Raw genomic sequence first — 15972 nt, 5'->3', positions numbered from 1 at the left:
TGATGGATGACCTCTAACTATCCCTTGCCAAACTCAGCTTGCCACAGTTCATAAAATCCCTTGTGCAGAATTAAGTCATTTGGCCCATCAAGTCTGCAACGGCCCTCCAATGAGCACCCCATCCAGACCTAGCCCCTGACCCTATCCCCATACACCACAATTACCATGGCTAGTCCACCCAGTCTGCACATCCCTGCAGATTATGGACGATTTAGCATGGCCAATTCATCTAACTTGCATATCTTTAGACTGTGGGAGGAAATCAGAGCACTTGGAGGAAACCTGTACAGACATGGGAAAAACATGTAAACTCCATACAATTGCCAAAGGCTGTAATTGAACCCTGGTCCCTGGTGCTATGAGACAGCAGTGCTAACCACTGTCCCAAATTCTTTAGCGGGATGACCCCTCAACCCCTAAAAGATTCAACAAGGGTTAATTAAGAAACTCTATTCTTTCAAATGTGGAAATCCAGGACAGGAGGGCATAAAATTAAAATGAGGGTCAGGAGATTCATTCTAAAAGATCAGGAAGCAGCTGTTCATATAAAAGACTGTCAAAATCTGGAACTCTTCCAGAAAAGCTGTGGATGACAGGTCATCTAAGTTTTCATGTATATTTGAGTTACATAAGTACATGAAGCGAGAAGGTTCAAACGCAAAGGCAGATAAACTGTCTTGAGATCAGCAATATTCCATTTATGAAGGCAAAAACTGACTTCATGGTTTACTCACAATCCTAATTCCTATCACTGTATGGAAAGTACTCACTGTATGGAAAGTAACGAACCCTCATGGTAATTTCTTTGGCAGATTTCAGGATCTCAACAGCCTATACAACAGAAAAACACATAACTTAACAAGAACAAAGGTCTGAAAGGAAAACAGAAGGCGATTGTTTCTGTGAGTGGAGAAAAACAATATTTTGTTTCAACAATAAATGCAAGTTATCTGAACAGAATCCATCCATTAGCACTGCTATGTCTAATGTTAACTGATTTAATTACATTAAGGAATAACAATCATCATTTATATTCCTCTGAACTTTAATCTATGCAGCAAGTTAGGATACTGGTGTTGCGGTCAGGCCCTGAACTGAAAAAGATCAATCACGTGGAAGGGACACTATTATCATTAACTGTTATCACTGAACAGTGGTTCATATCGCATAACCTGAACTGATGTTACAAACTTTCAGTGTTACAAAGATGTTTAGTCTTAAGAGTTCACATAGATACATTTCTCTGCTCTGGAACTTACCTTGCTATGCTCTATGTCCTGGAAGTCAATGTCATTCACTGCAAGGACCTGATCGCCCTCCTGCAGCCCTGCATGATCTGCATCGGAATCAGGAATCACCTATGATAAAAGGCAATTACTTACTCTTGGGTTTGTAATCAAGAACACGCCTGAACACACATGGCCATTCTTATTTAATATGAAGTCATCTATATACTAGCAGAGATCTGCAGAACATCAACAACTGACCTTTGCCACAGCCAGGAGTGGTGCATAAAAAGGGAAAGGGAAGAGTGTTTGTGTCCATAAATGTGTTAGATCTTCCACTCTAAGATTGAGGTGCATTGTTGACACATTGATCCCAAATTTTTTTTCCCAATATTCCACAGCCTCCACGAGTGACATTACCAATCCACCACTGAATTAGGAAATCATCCACTATGGTGTTATGACCCTGAGGGATAGGACTGAGGCCACCCAAATTAATTTCATAGCAGACTCTAAAGGTCAGTGGACAAGAGAGACTTCCATCCATCAGCTTGAATTGAATTTAAATACTAAATGTTAACATTTTAAACAACTGACTTTTTATATCAGAATTCCTCAAGTTATTCCCTGAATAGTTGTCACTCCTTAGCCAATAGATCGAGTCCTATGCCTTTGTTTTTACTCAGTGTAAAACTCCAAGATTCTAACTTGGACATAATACTCAACAGAAGAACATAAAACTGTAGCATACTTGAATGATGAATACAAACCTTAGATATGAAGATGCCAAGCTGAGAGGCCTTGCCCCCTCGGATGTTGAATCCCAGCTGCAAAAAACAAAAACACAATTAATTTTGTGAAACATCAGATTTACAGAATTTCCAAACCAGTATTACATTAATCCTTAGACAAAGCCCTACCAAGAATCCACTGCAACAGTTAATGTCCTAGCTGACAATCAGCTTTAGCACCGTAGGCTGGATCAGTCACAACACCAAAATTCCATATTGTATTGCCACTGTTTTAATTTCTAGTGGATCAACTTTGGGCTGCACTCAAAGCGATGCTTGACAATCAGAGCTAATTTTCAACTATACATTTCCTTCTCCCCAAGTTAACTCTATAAAGTAGCCACATCAAAAAAGATAAATTGGAGCATCATTCAAAGGAACACTGCCAAATTAAAAACAGTTCATCCCTCTAAGAACAAAGATGTGGCTGTTTCGAACTCATTTCACCAAGAATCCCCGATAACCATTAGACCAATGTGAAACTGTGTTCCCAGTAACTTATTCAAATTTATTATGCCATGGGAGACTGGAAAACATGGTCTGTGATGGGGTTGTCTCAGACATTCTTTTCTTCCTCATTACTGAAGTAGTAACCAATCGCCTGGATATCAAACTAAGGAACTCACTGCCTGTGGCAGTTATAGTATCAAACTGTCAACCTGCAGTATACCAACTCAAACCTTTGCAATCCATTTAATTATCCTTTTAAACTGGTTGAGTACCCAACCATTATTGGATAAAAATGAGGGCAAAAATATTAACATTAAAGCTGAAACACTGCATCCACAAAGCACTCAGAGCTTAATAATTTCCTTTAATTTACAAATACTTACTTAGGTATGAAGAGTTAATACCTGAGCTCCAGAGGGTTTCTTCAACTGGATTATTCGAGGTAAAAACTGGATCAGTTCATTGTTGTAATCTGAGTGATGTAACCTCTAAAAGAATCAAATAAAAGCTAGTTTCAATTAAAAAAAAATCACATACACTGTATTCTTCATTCCCTAAAAAATCAAAAATCAGGTTCATACCTAATTTTGCAACATCACTTACCACAGTAAAGCAAGGCTTCTTATCTCATGCAATGATCCCTTTGGAGACCACTAACATTTAAAGAGAAATCCAAATTCCTAGTAATTAGCTAAACTAAGTTATACAAGATTTCACAGTTTTAAAACAATTTGAAAAATTATTGTATTTAAAGCAACTCCAGCAACTTACCAATATAGCTTAAAGACCTATGCTATAACTCCAATTCTCCTTATTATTTCCATCCAAGGTTGAATCAAGATTTCATAAGTGCATTCACGTTTCTTAGCAGCAACCCACAATTATGTTACCCCACTCCAAAATGCACTTCAATGTCCCTCAGTGTTACAGTTTTCTCAGCAGTAAAATATTATGAGGGTCCTTCCATTAAGGTTTTGGTTAAGCAATGCTCCAACCTTCCATTAAGGCTTCATGGCTGAGGATGTCTTATCTCTTGCTCTGATTGCGAGCAGGTACCAAACCACATTCTAAGTCTTTCAAGCTAATTCAACAGAGCCTTATGACAGAAAGCTCAAAACCGCTATAGATGTTTTCCTCATAATAATAAAGATGGCCTTCAATCACTTCACATTCCATAACTTTAAATATTTGATCTATATAAGAACCAGTAGCTCTCAATCTATTGAACTACAGTCCACATCAAATCAAAAACTCTGACCAAACCAGTTCAAAAGTCACTGAACTCAAATAGTAACTCTTTCTACACAGATGCTGCTAGAACTGCTGAGTTTATCCAGCACTGTTATGTTCGGATCTCCAGCATCTCACTATTTTTCTTTTATTCGAAAACTGACTGCCTGCTTTCTGAGCAAAATCCCAAAAACCTCAACCTTCTTAACCCATCTCTACAACAGTATTATACACTTTGAGACAACCTCAAACTGAAGTGCAAATTTAGATATTTTACCTTCAACAAAACTGATTCTGTAACCCATATGAATAATTTGTATAGTCCATAGATTTTGCAATCATTTATCCAGAACTTTGCCCCGAGAAAACAACTTCCTTATTGACCAAGTACCCTAATCGCTCTCCTCCTAAGAATTTAATACTTAATTTAAACTTTTCATTGAAGGAAATGGTGACCCTCTGGCTCTACCACAAACCTAACAATGAATAATTTACTATCCAAGCATTTCCACATCACTTCTGAACTTGCTGAATAATCACAGGCTATTTCAAATGCAATAAATGCATGGTCATTTGTATCACATTTGTTTATCAGTTTCTCAACTTGATACAACCATTCATCTACTGCTTAAACTTTTAGATACATTAAAAAACATAAATTATGAATGTGATATTCCCAACACATGTACAAGCACATCTCTTTCCCAAGATTCAATTTCTTCTTCCTTGATTCTACTCCCTAAATTGACAACCACCTAATTTACCCTCTAGGTCCCTATGTTGATCAAAATTAAGTTGACACTATTTTTCTAGGTTTTGCTCATCTTTCCTTTAAATCTACAATCATCACTGTTGAGGGCTCTTGTGGCACAGTGGTAGCATGCTTACCTTTGTGTCAGGAGGCTTGGTTCAACCCTATCCACATGTGCATTAACAAGTTGATTAGAAAATATTTAAAGTCATCACCTTTTTCTCAAAAACAAACCTTTAATCTCATTTGCCCTTACAAACTGCCATCTAATCTCTCACATTTCTTTCTTTTCCAAAAGGTCCTCAAAGATGGCCTTCAATCACTTCACATTCCATATATTGGTCAATAACTCGTAAATTGGTGCCAATCTTTCCAGGACTCCATTTGTGAATTCCTTCAATCAGAATTTTGCTCCTTAACTAACCTACTGTTATCAAAACTACTGTTATCAAAAAATTATAAATGGTCTGTGGCAAAGCCACAATCTATCTCTCCTTGTCCTTCTGGATCGGTCTGATGTTCTTGAAGTGGTTGACCACTGCACTCCCATCCTGTTGGATGAGACTGTTCTCACCTAGTTCCATTATAATTTGAGATGGCTTCTTCTCCAGCTCCCAAAAACCTTTGGTGTACCCAAATAACTTATCCTTCGAACCCACTCAATTCTCATTGATACACATTTCAGGAGACTTCTCAAAGCATAATGGTAGCTTTGAAATGCATTTTAACACCCAGCTAAACATACACTATTCCAATATCCCTCCCAACTCCTCTAGTTGTTAAATTATCAGACTAATGATCTGATATCCTGATTTTCTGCAGGAGCATAAATTTGTTCCAAATAATAAAAAAAGACTGACATCATTTTTCCAGTCTCCACAAAAACTCCATCACTCTTCCTGGCATATAAATCAGAACATATTGCTAAGTTGAGGTCATATTTGACCCATAGACAAGCTTCTGACCACCTGCTTCCACTACGAACTGTGCCAATTTCACTTTCATAATATTGCTCTCACCTGCTAAAACCCTCATTTGTTTTTTTAAAAAACACTCGAGACTCAGCTATCCCAATGTACTCCTGACCGACCTCCCACAATCTACCATCCATAAACTAAAGAATTACTTTGCTGCTTGCATCCTAACTTCCATCATATCTCATTCTCGCAGTTTTAAAAAAAATTAAATCATACTTGTCCGGATGTGCCAAAGTCAATTCTCGAATCCTAGTTACTACACCAATCAAGCACAGATTACCAAAATTTAAACATAAGCAACACAGTTACCTCCTGCAAAGGGATCCAAGGAGGTGGATTTTCATATGGTGGTAAAAATACTACTGGATACTGATAGTCATCATAATTGCCTTTTGGATCTGCGTATACTCGGTTTGACATTGGATTCGTTCAGAGATTGGTAACCAGTAAAATCTGCAAACACAATCACAAACAGCTGTGAATGACTAAACATTTTTACTTAAAACTGCATTGTAAGAGGTCATAAATTTACTCTATATAAACCAGAAGGGTGATTTAGCCTTTTTTATGTCATTCATCCAGAAAGAACCTACATCCCACTCATCATAAAATCAAGTTGCTGCTTAATGTTTAAACATATTTGCCTCCATTACTCAACAGTTTGAGATAAGAATGATGCATAATTGTAAAGTTGTTTTTTTTTGTTAATTTGAACCTGTGCCCCTTGTCCTTTTTCAATTTAACTGGGAAGTAGTTTTTGAAATAGTTTTTCATACCATTTGTTATATTATTTACATACACAAATATATGGCCACCTCAAAAAACCCTGAAATGATACACAGCTGCAATAAGATTACAATTTACTGTTTGCAAAATCTGGAAAATGCAGAGTTACAGGGATAGATAGAGGAGTGGGTCTGGATGGGATGCTCTTTGGAGGGTCGGTGTGGTGGACTCAATGGATTGTAGGGATTCTATGATTCTATTCTATGATAAACAATGAACCAATTTATAAATTGGTATCTTCAGTCGTATTCTCCAAGGCCTTGATTTCTATAAATTTTTTTAAAATGCAAACAAAAATACACCACACACTCCACAGTCTTCAAAATTTCAGAACGCAAAGCAACTATTCAAAAACCTGCATTTTTAAAGTAGCGACGATCTCAATCACAGGATGTTTCAAAGTATTCTATAGCCAATAAAACTGTTATAAATATAGGAAATACAGCAATTATTTTGTACTCACCAAACAGCAATATTGTAACCATCAGATAATTTACACATAATGTTGATGGAGACATTTAGCCAGTCATTACTGCACTATTGTTAATTTTCATTTCCAATAACTTGTTAAACTTCTTTCAGTACTAAGTATTATAAGCATATTTCTTCTGTCAAATCTTGTAGGGCATCTGTTTTACAAATATTTTGCTGTTTGAAAACAATAACTAAAGTCATAACGTAACTGGTCATCTATTTGCCACTACATTTTTCCGTAGATCCTGTGCAAGATATAGCAGAGAAATGCAAAATATTCCGAACCACACTGTCGCAAAATTATCTTTACATGTTTTGCAAAGGTATTGCACCAGAATGTGACTCAGGTGCATTTACTGTTCTCCAGTGTTCTTATTGATATAATTGTTCAAAGGATCAGATACAATCATAAGTCAATAATATTCAAAACAGAAGTGGAAAGAAATGTGAATTCCTTCACACTTGGGTGTAATCACCTTATGGTCTATCCAGAAAGCCGGGCTGGGTTGAGCTGAGCTTATAATTCCCACTGACACACTACCCTGGGCTTTATTAATAGGGGCAGAGCACAAGAGCAAGGTGGTTATGCTGAACTTGCATAAGCCACTGAATCAATCTCAACTACAGCATCATGTACTGCTCTGAGCTCTAGTAAAGATTTGCTTATTGGAGGTTATTTACAACAACAGCTCCAGGGCTGAAGCATTTCAGTTACAGGGATAGATTGGAGAAATTGTGACTGTTCTCCTTGTAGAGAAGTTGAAAGTAAAATTGCCATAGTCGTACTAGACTGTAGGGCTGTTCTCTCACCAGAGAGAGATGATCGGTGATTGTTACCTGAGAGGTTGCCATGCCTCAGGCAAGGAGAGTGGCTGAGAAGGTGTCTTCCATAATAACTTGGTGGAGGAATTGAACCCACATTATCACTCTGCATCACAAACCAGCCATCCAACCAACTGAGCAAATTGATGTCTCCAGCCAAAAGGTTGTGTTACAAGTCAGTTCCTAACAACCACGAGTGCTCATTCAACCGCTGCTCAATTTTCCATTTCTTTGTTTGAGCACATGCTAGCATCCCTACTTCATAAACCTACTTTATTTTCTTTCTGCTTGGCTGGGTAAGCAGTTATAGTTCGATATCAAGGTCATCAGTCAATTCAATGACATCAGGTAGCAGATCATGAATGCTTGAGAGGCCACGAGGAATGATCTCTTAGTGGAGGTGTTCAGTGCGTACACAATAGTCTGACCTGGATGTCCATAGTCCCAATTTGAGTTTTTCCTCATTCCATAAGTGTCCATATTTTCACTAGACCATCCACAAACAGTTGAAGTTTGTCCAAATTTTCCTTGGAAATTGAAACCTTAGACTTCACTTGGGACGTGGTTGAAGATAAGAACTCATTTTAGTGAGTTATCTTGTGCCAATGACAGAGCAAGGCACAGGCATGCTATTGAAACTCTCCAAAATCTTACAATTACTCCCATCCTTGTGGCAATTCTGGTTAGCTCAGTGGTTAGCACTGCTGCCTCACAGGCGACTGGCTCTGAGGAGATTGCATGGTCTCTGTGTCTGCACAGGTGCTCTGGTTTCCGCCCACAGGTTAGGTAGATTGTGCAGGCTGGGTGGATCAGCCATGGGGGTTACAGGGTTGGGGATCTGGATGAGATACTCTTCAGAAGGTCGGTGTGGACTTGCTGGGAAAGTGGCCTGCTTCCACAGTGTAATGATTCTACAATTCTAACTAATCAACTATTTGATCAGACAGTTCCATGTGAGCCTTAGAGTCAAATTAGAGTCCCACACATAACCAACGTACTCCCACAGGGATCAGCTCTCTTCAACATATACCAATGACTTCCCTCCCTCGAAAGTAACAATTTTTCACATATTTGGCCTGGGTTTTCCATGCTAAAGAACTCCAGGATATTGAGAAAACAATATGAAAGATTAATGTTTGCTGGAAGTCTTAGCGAAAGTAAAACATCCAAGATTTTTAAAGGGCTTGACAGGGTAAATGCTGAAAGGATGCTGCCCCTTAGGGGAGAGCTAGGACTAAAATCCATAATCTTAGAATAAAGGAATGTCAATTAAGACTGAATTTCTGCCCTCAGATTTGTGTCTTTGGATATCCTTGCTACAGAGAGCTGTGGAGGCAGAGTCATTGAGTCATAGGGATGTACAGCACCCTTTGGTCCAACACATCCATGCCATCCAGATATCCGAAGTTAATCTAGTCCTATTTGCCAGCACTTGGCCCATAACCCTCTAAACCCTCGCAATCCATATACCTATCAAGAGGTTTTTTAAATGTTGTAATTGTACCAGCCTCCGCTACTTCCTCTGGCAGCTCATTCCATACACACACCACCCTTTGCGTGAAAAAGTTGGCTCCATAGGTCCTTTTTAAATCTTTCTCCCCTCACCCTAAATCTACATCCTTTAGTTCTAGACTCCCCCAATCAGGGAAAACATTTTGTCTATTTCCCCTATCCTTGCCCTTCATGATTTTATAAACCTCTATAAGGTCACCCCTCAGCCTCTGAACCTCTTGATCAGTCGGGGAATAGAGGATTACTGACAAAACACCGGAAAGTGGATGTGAGGAATATCAGACCAGCCACAATCCTGTTGAACGGTGGAACAGACCTGAGAAGTCAATAAGTCTACCATTTCAATTTCCTATGGTCTAGGAACCACAGGAGTTCCTTATGAAGTTAATTGGCATAAGTAAGCCCTCCACCAAAAGCAAAACAGTAAACAATAAAGAGTTAATATAAAACAAAACTACAGATGCTTGAAATCTGAAACAGTAAAGAGTGTTCATCAGATTCCTCTGTTCTGAGAAAGTGTCACTGGACCCGAAGCATTAACTCTGATTTCTCTCCACAGATGCTCCCAGACCTGCTGAGCGTTTCCAGCAATTTCACAGAATCATAGAATCCCTACAGTGGGGAAACAGGCCATTTGGCCCAACAAATTCACACTGACTCTCCGAAGGGCATCGCACCCAGACCCATTCGCTTACATTTCCCCTGACTAATACAAATAACCTATACAGCCCTGACCACTATGGGCAATTTAGCATGGCCAATTCACCAAACCTGCCCATCTTTGGATTGGGGGAGGAAACCGGAGCACCCGGAGGAAACCCACGCAGTCACAGGGAGAATGTGCAAACTCCACACAGTTTACACAAACTCCCTGGCATTTGTTTTTGTTTCTGATTTACAGCATCTGTAGTTCTTCCAATTTCTACTGTTGTGCTCATTGTTGTGCTCTCCCACATCATTCTTAGTCTGGCCCTTTAATGTCACATCCTCCTCTAAAATTAATGAAGCCAGCAAAGAATCATTTCTTCTCCTTCAGATTCCACATTCCAGGTCTTTAGTTGACGTATCAGTAACTTGCCGTCTAAAATATCTATTTTCTTCCTTCGATTTTATTGTTAAGATTCAATTTTCAACAGCATAAAATATTTCAGCAGTACCCATAATCCCACAACACCTTCCCTTTAATATCCGGCCAGTCCATAGGCCGCAGCCTCCTCAAACGTTGCAATTTGAACTTACTCTGACGCCAGTTATCAGAAATATGTCCAAACAGACTTGGGCTGGTATCGTCCACCCACCAACGCCGCGGGTCTGTTTATAAATCAGTCAACAAGACGCACACACACAAAAAAAAACCCGAAAAAGGAAATTTCCCGAAACGCAACGTTACGGGTTTCCGGAGGACAGGTCTGGGGCTCAGATCAACGAGGTCCCAGGCAGGAGACTGCCCACAGGCGGGAAAGGATGAGGGTGAGGAGCGCCACGACAAACCGAGCCCGCTTCGGGAGAGCTTCAGGCACTCGGTGCAGGAACCCCGCGCGCCAGGCCGGGATCACGTGACTACAATTTGAACTCGGCGGTGACGGTTAGGGCTGAAAATGTGTTGCTGGAAAAGCGCAGCAGGTCACGGAGCATCCCCGAGCAACAGGAAAATCGACGGTTCGGGCAAAAAAAACCCTTCATCAGATGACGGTTGGGGAACCTGGTGGTGGGAGGAGGATTAAAGTTAAATCCTCTTAGCATGTGGACTCCTTAAAAACTACCAAGCTTTTAGTTGACTGCCACTTAACGCACCAGTGTGTTCTCAGCCAACATTTGTGTTTTGGACCCACTTCGGTGTTTCAGCGCTGTTGGCAACACCTTCAATCACATCACTGAGGATTGAACTGAATTAGCTTTATTGCCACATACTCAAATGAGTACAGGTGAGAAGTTTCCAGTCGCTGCATGACAGCTCCATCTTAGGTACAAAGGAACAGATACTTAGAGAAGAAAACAAAAATAAAGAAAATAGTCCAGCATTACAGTTCAGAGGAATAAATCAAAGATAAAGGAAAAGTTTAGAATACCCATCTTTCCCACTCTTTTCCATGCCACAACCTACTATTGCCAGGAGTAACAACGTCCATTCTTGCTGCTATCCCATTGCTGCTGTCCATTGCACCACAGGAAAGACCAAAGGAAGGAAAATAAAGCAATAGAGCAGAAACAAAAGGAAAATTGATGGGCTCTAGGCAAGAGATTGCATGCAGCCCTGTTACTCTGCTGCCATCTTGAACTGGACTGAGTAGACTGGTGGAGCAGTTATTGATCCAATTTGATTTATCCAGCTTCTTCTGTACAGGGTATACCAGGGCAGTTTTCCACATTGTCAGGAAGGACCATTATTTAAGGTCTTTCTGTCAAAATACAATGGTGGTCCATTCAATTATCAAACCCTTTCAGTGCATCAAATAAATGTATGTAAATGTAACATGTAAGCAAGAAATGCTTTGGGTTTCCTTGCAACCACATGGAATGTCAAATCCTGACATCCTTATTATTCTTAGGCAAATGCTTTATTCATTTATGTACATAATTATTGAAGTGCATTTCTCTAAAAAGGATTTTCCACATTGTCACAGATGCCAGTGTTCTGGCTGCACAAGTCTTCAGAGCTATTACCAGAATGTTGTCAGTACCCATTGCCTCCAAATAGTTTTTCCTGTCAAAGGAATGAATAAAATTGGCTGAAGGCTGGTATCTGTGATGGAGGCGGCTGCACTAGATCAGCCATTTGGCAATGTGGCTGAAGAAATTGTGAATTACTTTTGCACTGATGGGCTAGGTTCTGTCAAGGAGGAAGAGAATATTTGTTGAGCTGCCTCCTACAATTGTTTCATCAATTACCTTTAACTGGATGTAGCAAGACTACAGATATGGTATCTGATGGAAAGCCTCATTGAGACACACAGCATTCTTAAAAGAACTTGACAGGGTAAGTGCTGAGGATGTTTCCTTCAATGGAAGTCTAGGACAACAGGGCACAGTCTCAGAATAAGGGAGGGATAAACTTTAGACTGATACAAGGAGGAATTGGTTCCTGGGGAGGATAGAGAATCTTTACTCCTACTGCTCTCTGTGGCAAGGAGTTCTAAAGTCCTTGTTTATACTTAGTCTGAGAGGCAGGTTCTTAATTAGTAGGGTTATATAGGAAGATGTAGGCAAAAGTGGATGTGAGCAATGTCACATATTTAGTCTTCTGCACAAAAATCACCCAGTAAATTGGAGTGAACACTGCAAAAATAAAGAGTAAACCTCACCAGAAAGTACAATTCAAGTAAAAAGTTTTCTATTGGCTTTGAATGATGCAGTAATTTGGTTAGACAGGCTTCATGTCAACAAGATATCAAAGTCACTTGTATATAATTATTTCAATTTCATTCTTGCACATAAGACTTTAAATGCAAAGTGAACAGAACAAACTGAAAAGGTATCTTAGCTTAAAAAACTACATGTGCTTCAGATGGAAACTTTAAAACCAAATACAAGGACTACAGAAGTATGGAAACCTGACTTTTTCCAAAGTTAGAGCATACTCCTGTATGAAAATTTATTTTTGCAGTCATAAATCCATCAATGCAAAATACCAAATGAATAAGATTAAAATTTCCCTCCCAAGTTATTTTAGATAGTTTGCAATGATCTGGGATTTTTTTCCAATCTGAGCAAGGCTGAATGAGATGGAAAAAGATGAAATCAACTTCCCTTTCAAAAAAGAATAGTGAAATCAATTGCAAGGTTTATGAAGCCAGTCCGAACTCTAAATCGGTTCTCTTTATTTATAAACTACAGCAAGGAGATAAAAAGTACAGGACACAGACAACTATCCATTCAAGATTCTCACATTTGTGGAAAATTTTTCAAGATCTTCCATATACATGTATTGTAAATTTACTACATATACAAGAAAACACAAATCTCAAAAGGAGGAGATTGCATCACATTTCTTTCCAAGAACAACTTTATTAACATTTCAACATGGATCAAAAGTTTTATAATTAAAATGTGTTTTTGGAACTCAATTCCTGACTAAATTGTGAAGAGGGGTGAGAAGTATGGCAATATGGTGTTGACTAAAATCACTTTTCTGTAATTACAAATTTGAAACATTTTGTTTAGTATTCAAAAAATTACTCATGAAAGGCAGAACAATTTGAAGTATCCATAAATCAAAAAAAAATTAAATACTACAAATCTCAAACTGGTCATTCCTGAACATTGCATTCCACCACTAAAGGAGAATTTGTACTTTCAAATACTGACTTCACTGCATATTACTAATCATTCTTTGATTAATTTCACATTGTTACGAACAGTTAAATGACAAATTGCCTAGGCTGCAATGACTTAAAATTTACATCATTCTTCCATGTGAGAGACAATTTTTTCAGATGGGGGCTAGGGCAACAAGTTTACTTTTTTCCTTCCTGCAATAAAGGAAACTGTATCAAGACAGACTCAATACTTGGAATAGTACACTATTGTCACAAATTAAAATAGTAAATCTGTTTTCCAATGTGGAAGAAACAAATGAATGTCCAAAAAGTCTGTCAAAATAACAATAGTCCCACTGTCTCTCTAGAGGTAGTCAGGATTGTAATCAGAATATATAATTGAGCAATTGTTCAAAAGCTTAGTCAAGAACAACAAAGGTGAAAAGAAATCCCACATTTTCCACTTCTTGATAGTCAATTGTTTCTTCTTCTCTCTCCTGCCCCCCCACCACACACACAAATAGTTTAATTTTGAGGCATTTCATTAGATACACAAATAACTAAGATGGTAAAAGGAAAAAAGGTAGGATAAAAACAGGAATAGACAGACAATCATGGTGGTCCCACAAAGAAAAATCAAAAAGTACAGCACACTTCCTGGAATGGAGGAGTCAAACAAATAAAAATGGCACAAATTTACAGAAAGTTGTACTTATTCTAGGGTTTCAGGGATTGAAGGGTATCCTGTAAAGAAACTGGTGTTACAGTTCAAAAGGGTTTTCTTCTTCTTCTTGATATTTGAGCTGTTTGACTCTTCAGTCTCCATCAGTGGTTTACGAATTAGCTTCAGCATTGTGTCTCCATGGTCAGTGATATCAACCAGAACCTGAAAAAAAAAGTTTGATGAGTAATTTTCCTCTAATCTCTTCTACATATTTTCTTCAAACACTATTTCCATGAAACAAAAAAAAACCTCCTGATCAGGAGCAGTACTTACTGTTTGCCAACAAATCCCCCATTGTTCCTGTTACCACCAGCATCATTGTTTTGTGACTGTTCTTTGACCCCACTCATCTCCATGACCTCCATCCCCTCTCAAGCAAGCTGGAGGTCGTGGAAACTGTTCTTTTCAGAATTAATTGTTGTGCAATTGTTGACACTGGTAGCTACCTAGAGTACTGTTGGTAATGATGTCATGAACACAAGTGGAGTGCACAACCCAAGTCACAGCATTGGAAAACACAATCCAAGTGAACCCTCTCTTCCCCCCCCAATACTCAGCATCCACTTTAACTCTTCTACCCACTGACTGCTAAGTGTCAAATCTAGCTGTTTATGCCATCCCTTTCCTTTACAGATTCCAAATACAACATCAAGGGTCACCAGACCCGAAACATTAACTGATTTCTCTTCAGATGCTGCCAGACCTGCTGAGCTTTGAGAAACTTGTTTGTTTCGGATTAACAGCATCTGTAGTTCTTGTAGTTTTTATGACAGCAAGATGGTCTGGCCTATATGGAACTCTAGACAAAAAAAAAATTGGTTGACTCAGAACTGCCCTAGCAAACCACTCTGTTGCATCAACGTCCTAAAAGGATGAAACCGTAATTGACCATATCAGATGTTATCTATCCTGCCAATGTACTCAAAGTAGACAAAAAGAATTGAATTCTAGGAGGAGAGGAAAGGGAAGAGGAGCTGTCCTTGACATCAATATAGCATGAATGTGGCATAGCAAGGAGCACTAGCAAATCTGGAGTCAATAGGTATAGGGGAGACAAGGGTGGAAGAGCTCTCCACTGGCAAAAAGATAATTGTAGATGTTGGAAGTCGACAATCTCAGGATATCACTAAAGCTGCTGCTCAGACTCATGTCTGAAGCCCAACCACTTCTAGCTGCTTCAAACAAACATCCATTAAAAAAGTTGGGAAACGGAGGATAAGCACAATAAGTATTGCAAATGATGGAAATCTGCAAAGAAATCAAAATGCTGGACAAATTCAGCAATCAGCCAGCTTATATGGAAAGAAAAATACAGAACTGATTTAGAAGTTGAGGTGGTTGCTGAGTGCAAAATATTCAGTACAATTTAATCACACCTCAGTGAAGCAGTCCATGTCTATATCCATAGCTGGACAACATCCAGATTTGGGTTGATAAACTGACAAGTAACATAGGTCACAAATGCCAGGCAATGACGACATTCAACAGGAAAGAAAAAAAATCTCCCCATGCCATTTAATGGCATCAAACACAGACATTTTGAAGATCTTGGATAAGAAATTCAAATGAAAAAGTCATGATCATGTTAGAGGCTAGGATTTCTGAGGTGAAATCTCCCATCTTGTCAATGCCTGGTCATCAGCTACAAAAAAAAGATAGTCAGGAGTGCCAAGGAATACTTGCCACTTGCTGGATGGGTGCAACTACAATACCACTATAGCTTATCAGCAAGGACTAAGCAACTTGTTTGTCACTTTGTTCAAAGCACAGTGGCAGTAGTGTGTACCATTTACAAGACACACTGCAGTAAATCAAGACATTTTGACAGCATCTTCCAACAATGTGACCTCTACCAACTAGAGGAATACATTGTTGCTTTCAAACGGTTGCCGGATTAAAATGCTGCTGTTCATTTTGAATCACTTCATCGATATATCACAATCCCCACACAGAAAGCAGTTCAGGAAGCAGCC

At 38.9% G+C, this 15972-nt stretch overlaps 2 protein-coding genes across 5 annotated transcripts in view; both read right to left on the bottom strand.

Annotated features, from left to right (window-relative positions):
- Positions 1 to 10565, bottom strand: part of pdzd11 (PDZ domain containing 11) — a 17524-nt gene extending 6959 nt beyond the window's left edge. Inside the window, exons 1-6 of one of the 3 annotated variants that reach the window (XM_043704775.1) lie at positions 10259 to 10565; positions 5735 to 5878; positions 2872 to 2955; positions 1997 to 2053; positions 1260 to 1358; positions 771 to 831 (exon numbers count right to left, since the gene is read on the bottom strand). In XM_043704775.1, the coding sequence (XP_043560710.1) occupies positions 771 to 831; positions 1260 to 1358; positions 1997 to 2053; positions 2872 to 2955; positions 5735 to 5845 (412 nt within the window). In that variant the 5' untranslated portion in view covers positions 5846 to 5878; positions 10259 to 10565. The other 2 variants (XM_043704776.1, XM_043704777.1) reach the window with 2 other exon arrangements.
- Positions 10566 to 13425: 2860 nt separating this feature from the next.
- The window catches only part of kif4 (kinesin family member 4), a 71592-nt gene continuing 69045 nt past the window's right edge, over positions 13426 to 15972 (bottom strand). For both annotated transcript variants that reach the window (XM_043704770.1, XM_043704771.1), the window contains exon 31: positions 13426 to 14161. In XM_043704770.1, coding sequence (XP_043560705.1) covers positions 13988 to 14161 — 174 coding nt within the window. In that variant the 3' untranslated portion in view covers positions 13426 to 13987. The remainder of the gene's footprint in view (positions 14162 to 15972) is intronic.

This window comes from Chiloscyllium plagiosum, chromosome 15 (genome assembly GCF_004010195.1).
Source record: "Chiloscyllium plagiosum isolate BGI_BamShark_2017 chromosome 15, ASM401019v2, whole genome shotgun sequence".
Taxonomy (NCBI): Eukaryota; Metazoa; Chordata; class Chondrichthyes; order Orectolobiformes; family Hemiscylliidae; genus Chiloscyllium; species Chiloscyllium plagiosum.
Note: the sequence above shows the minus strand (reverse complement) of the source record. Positions and strands in the feature narration are given on the sequence as shown.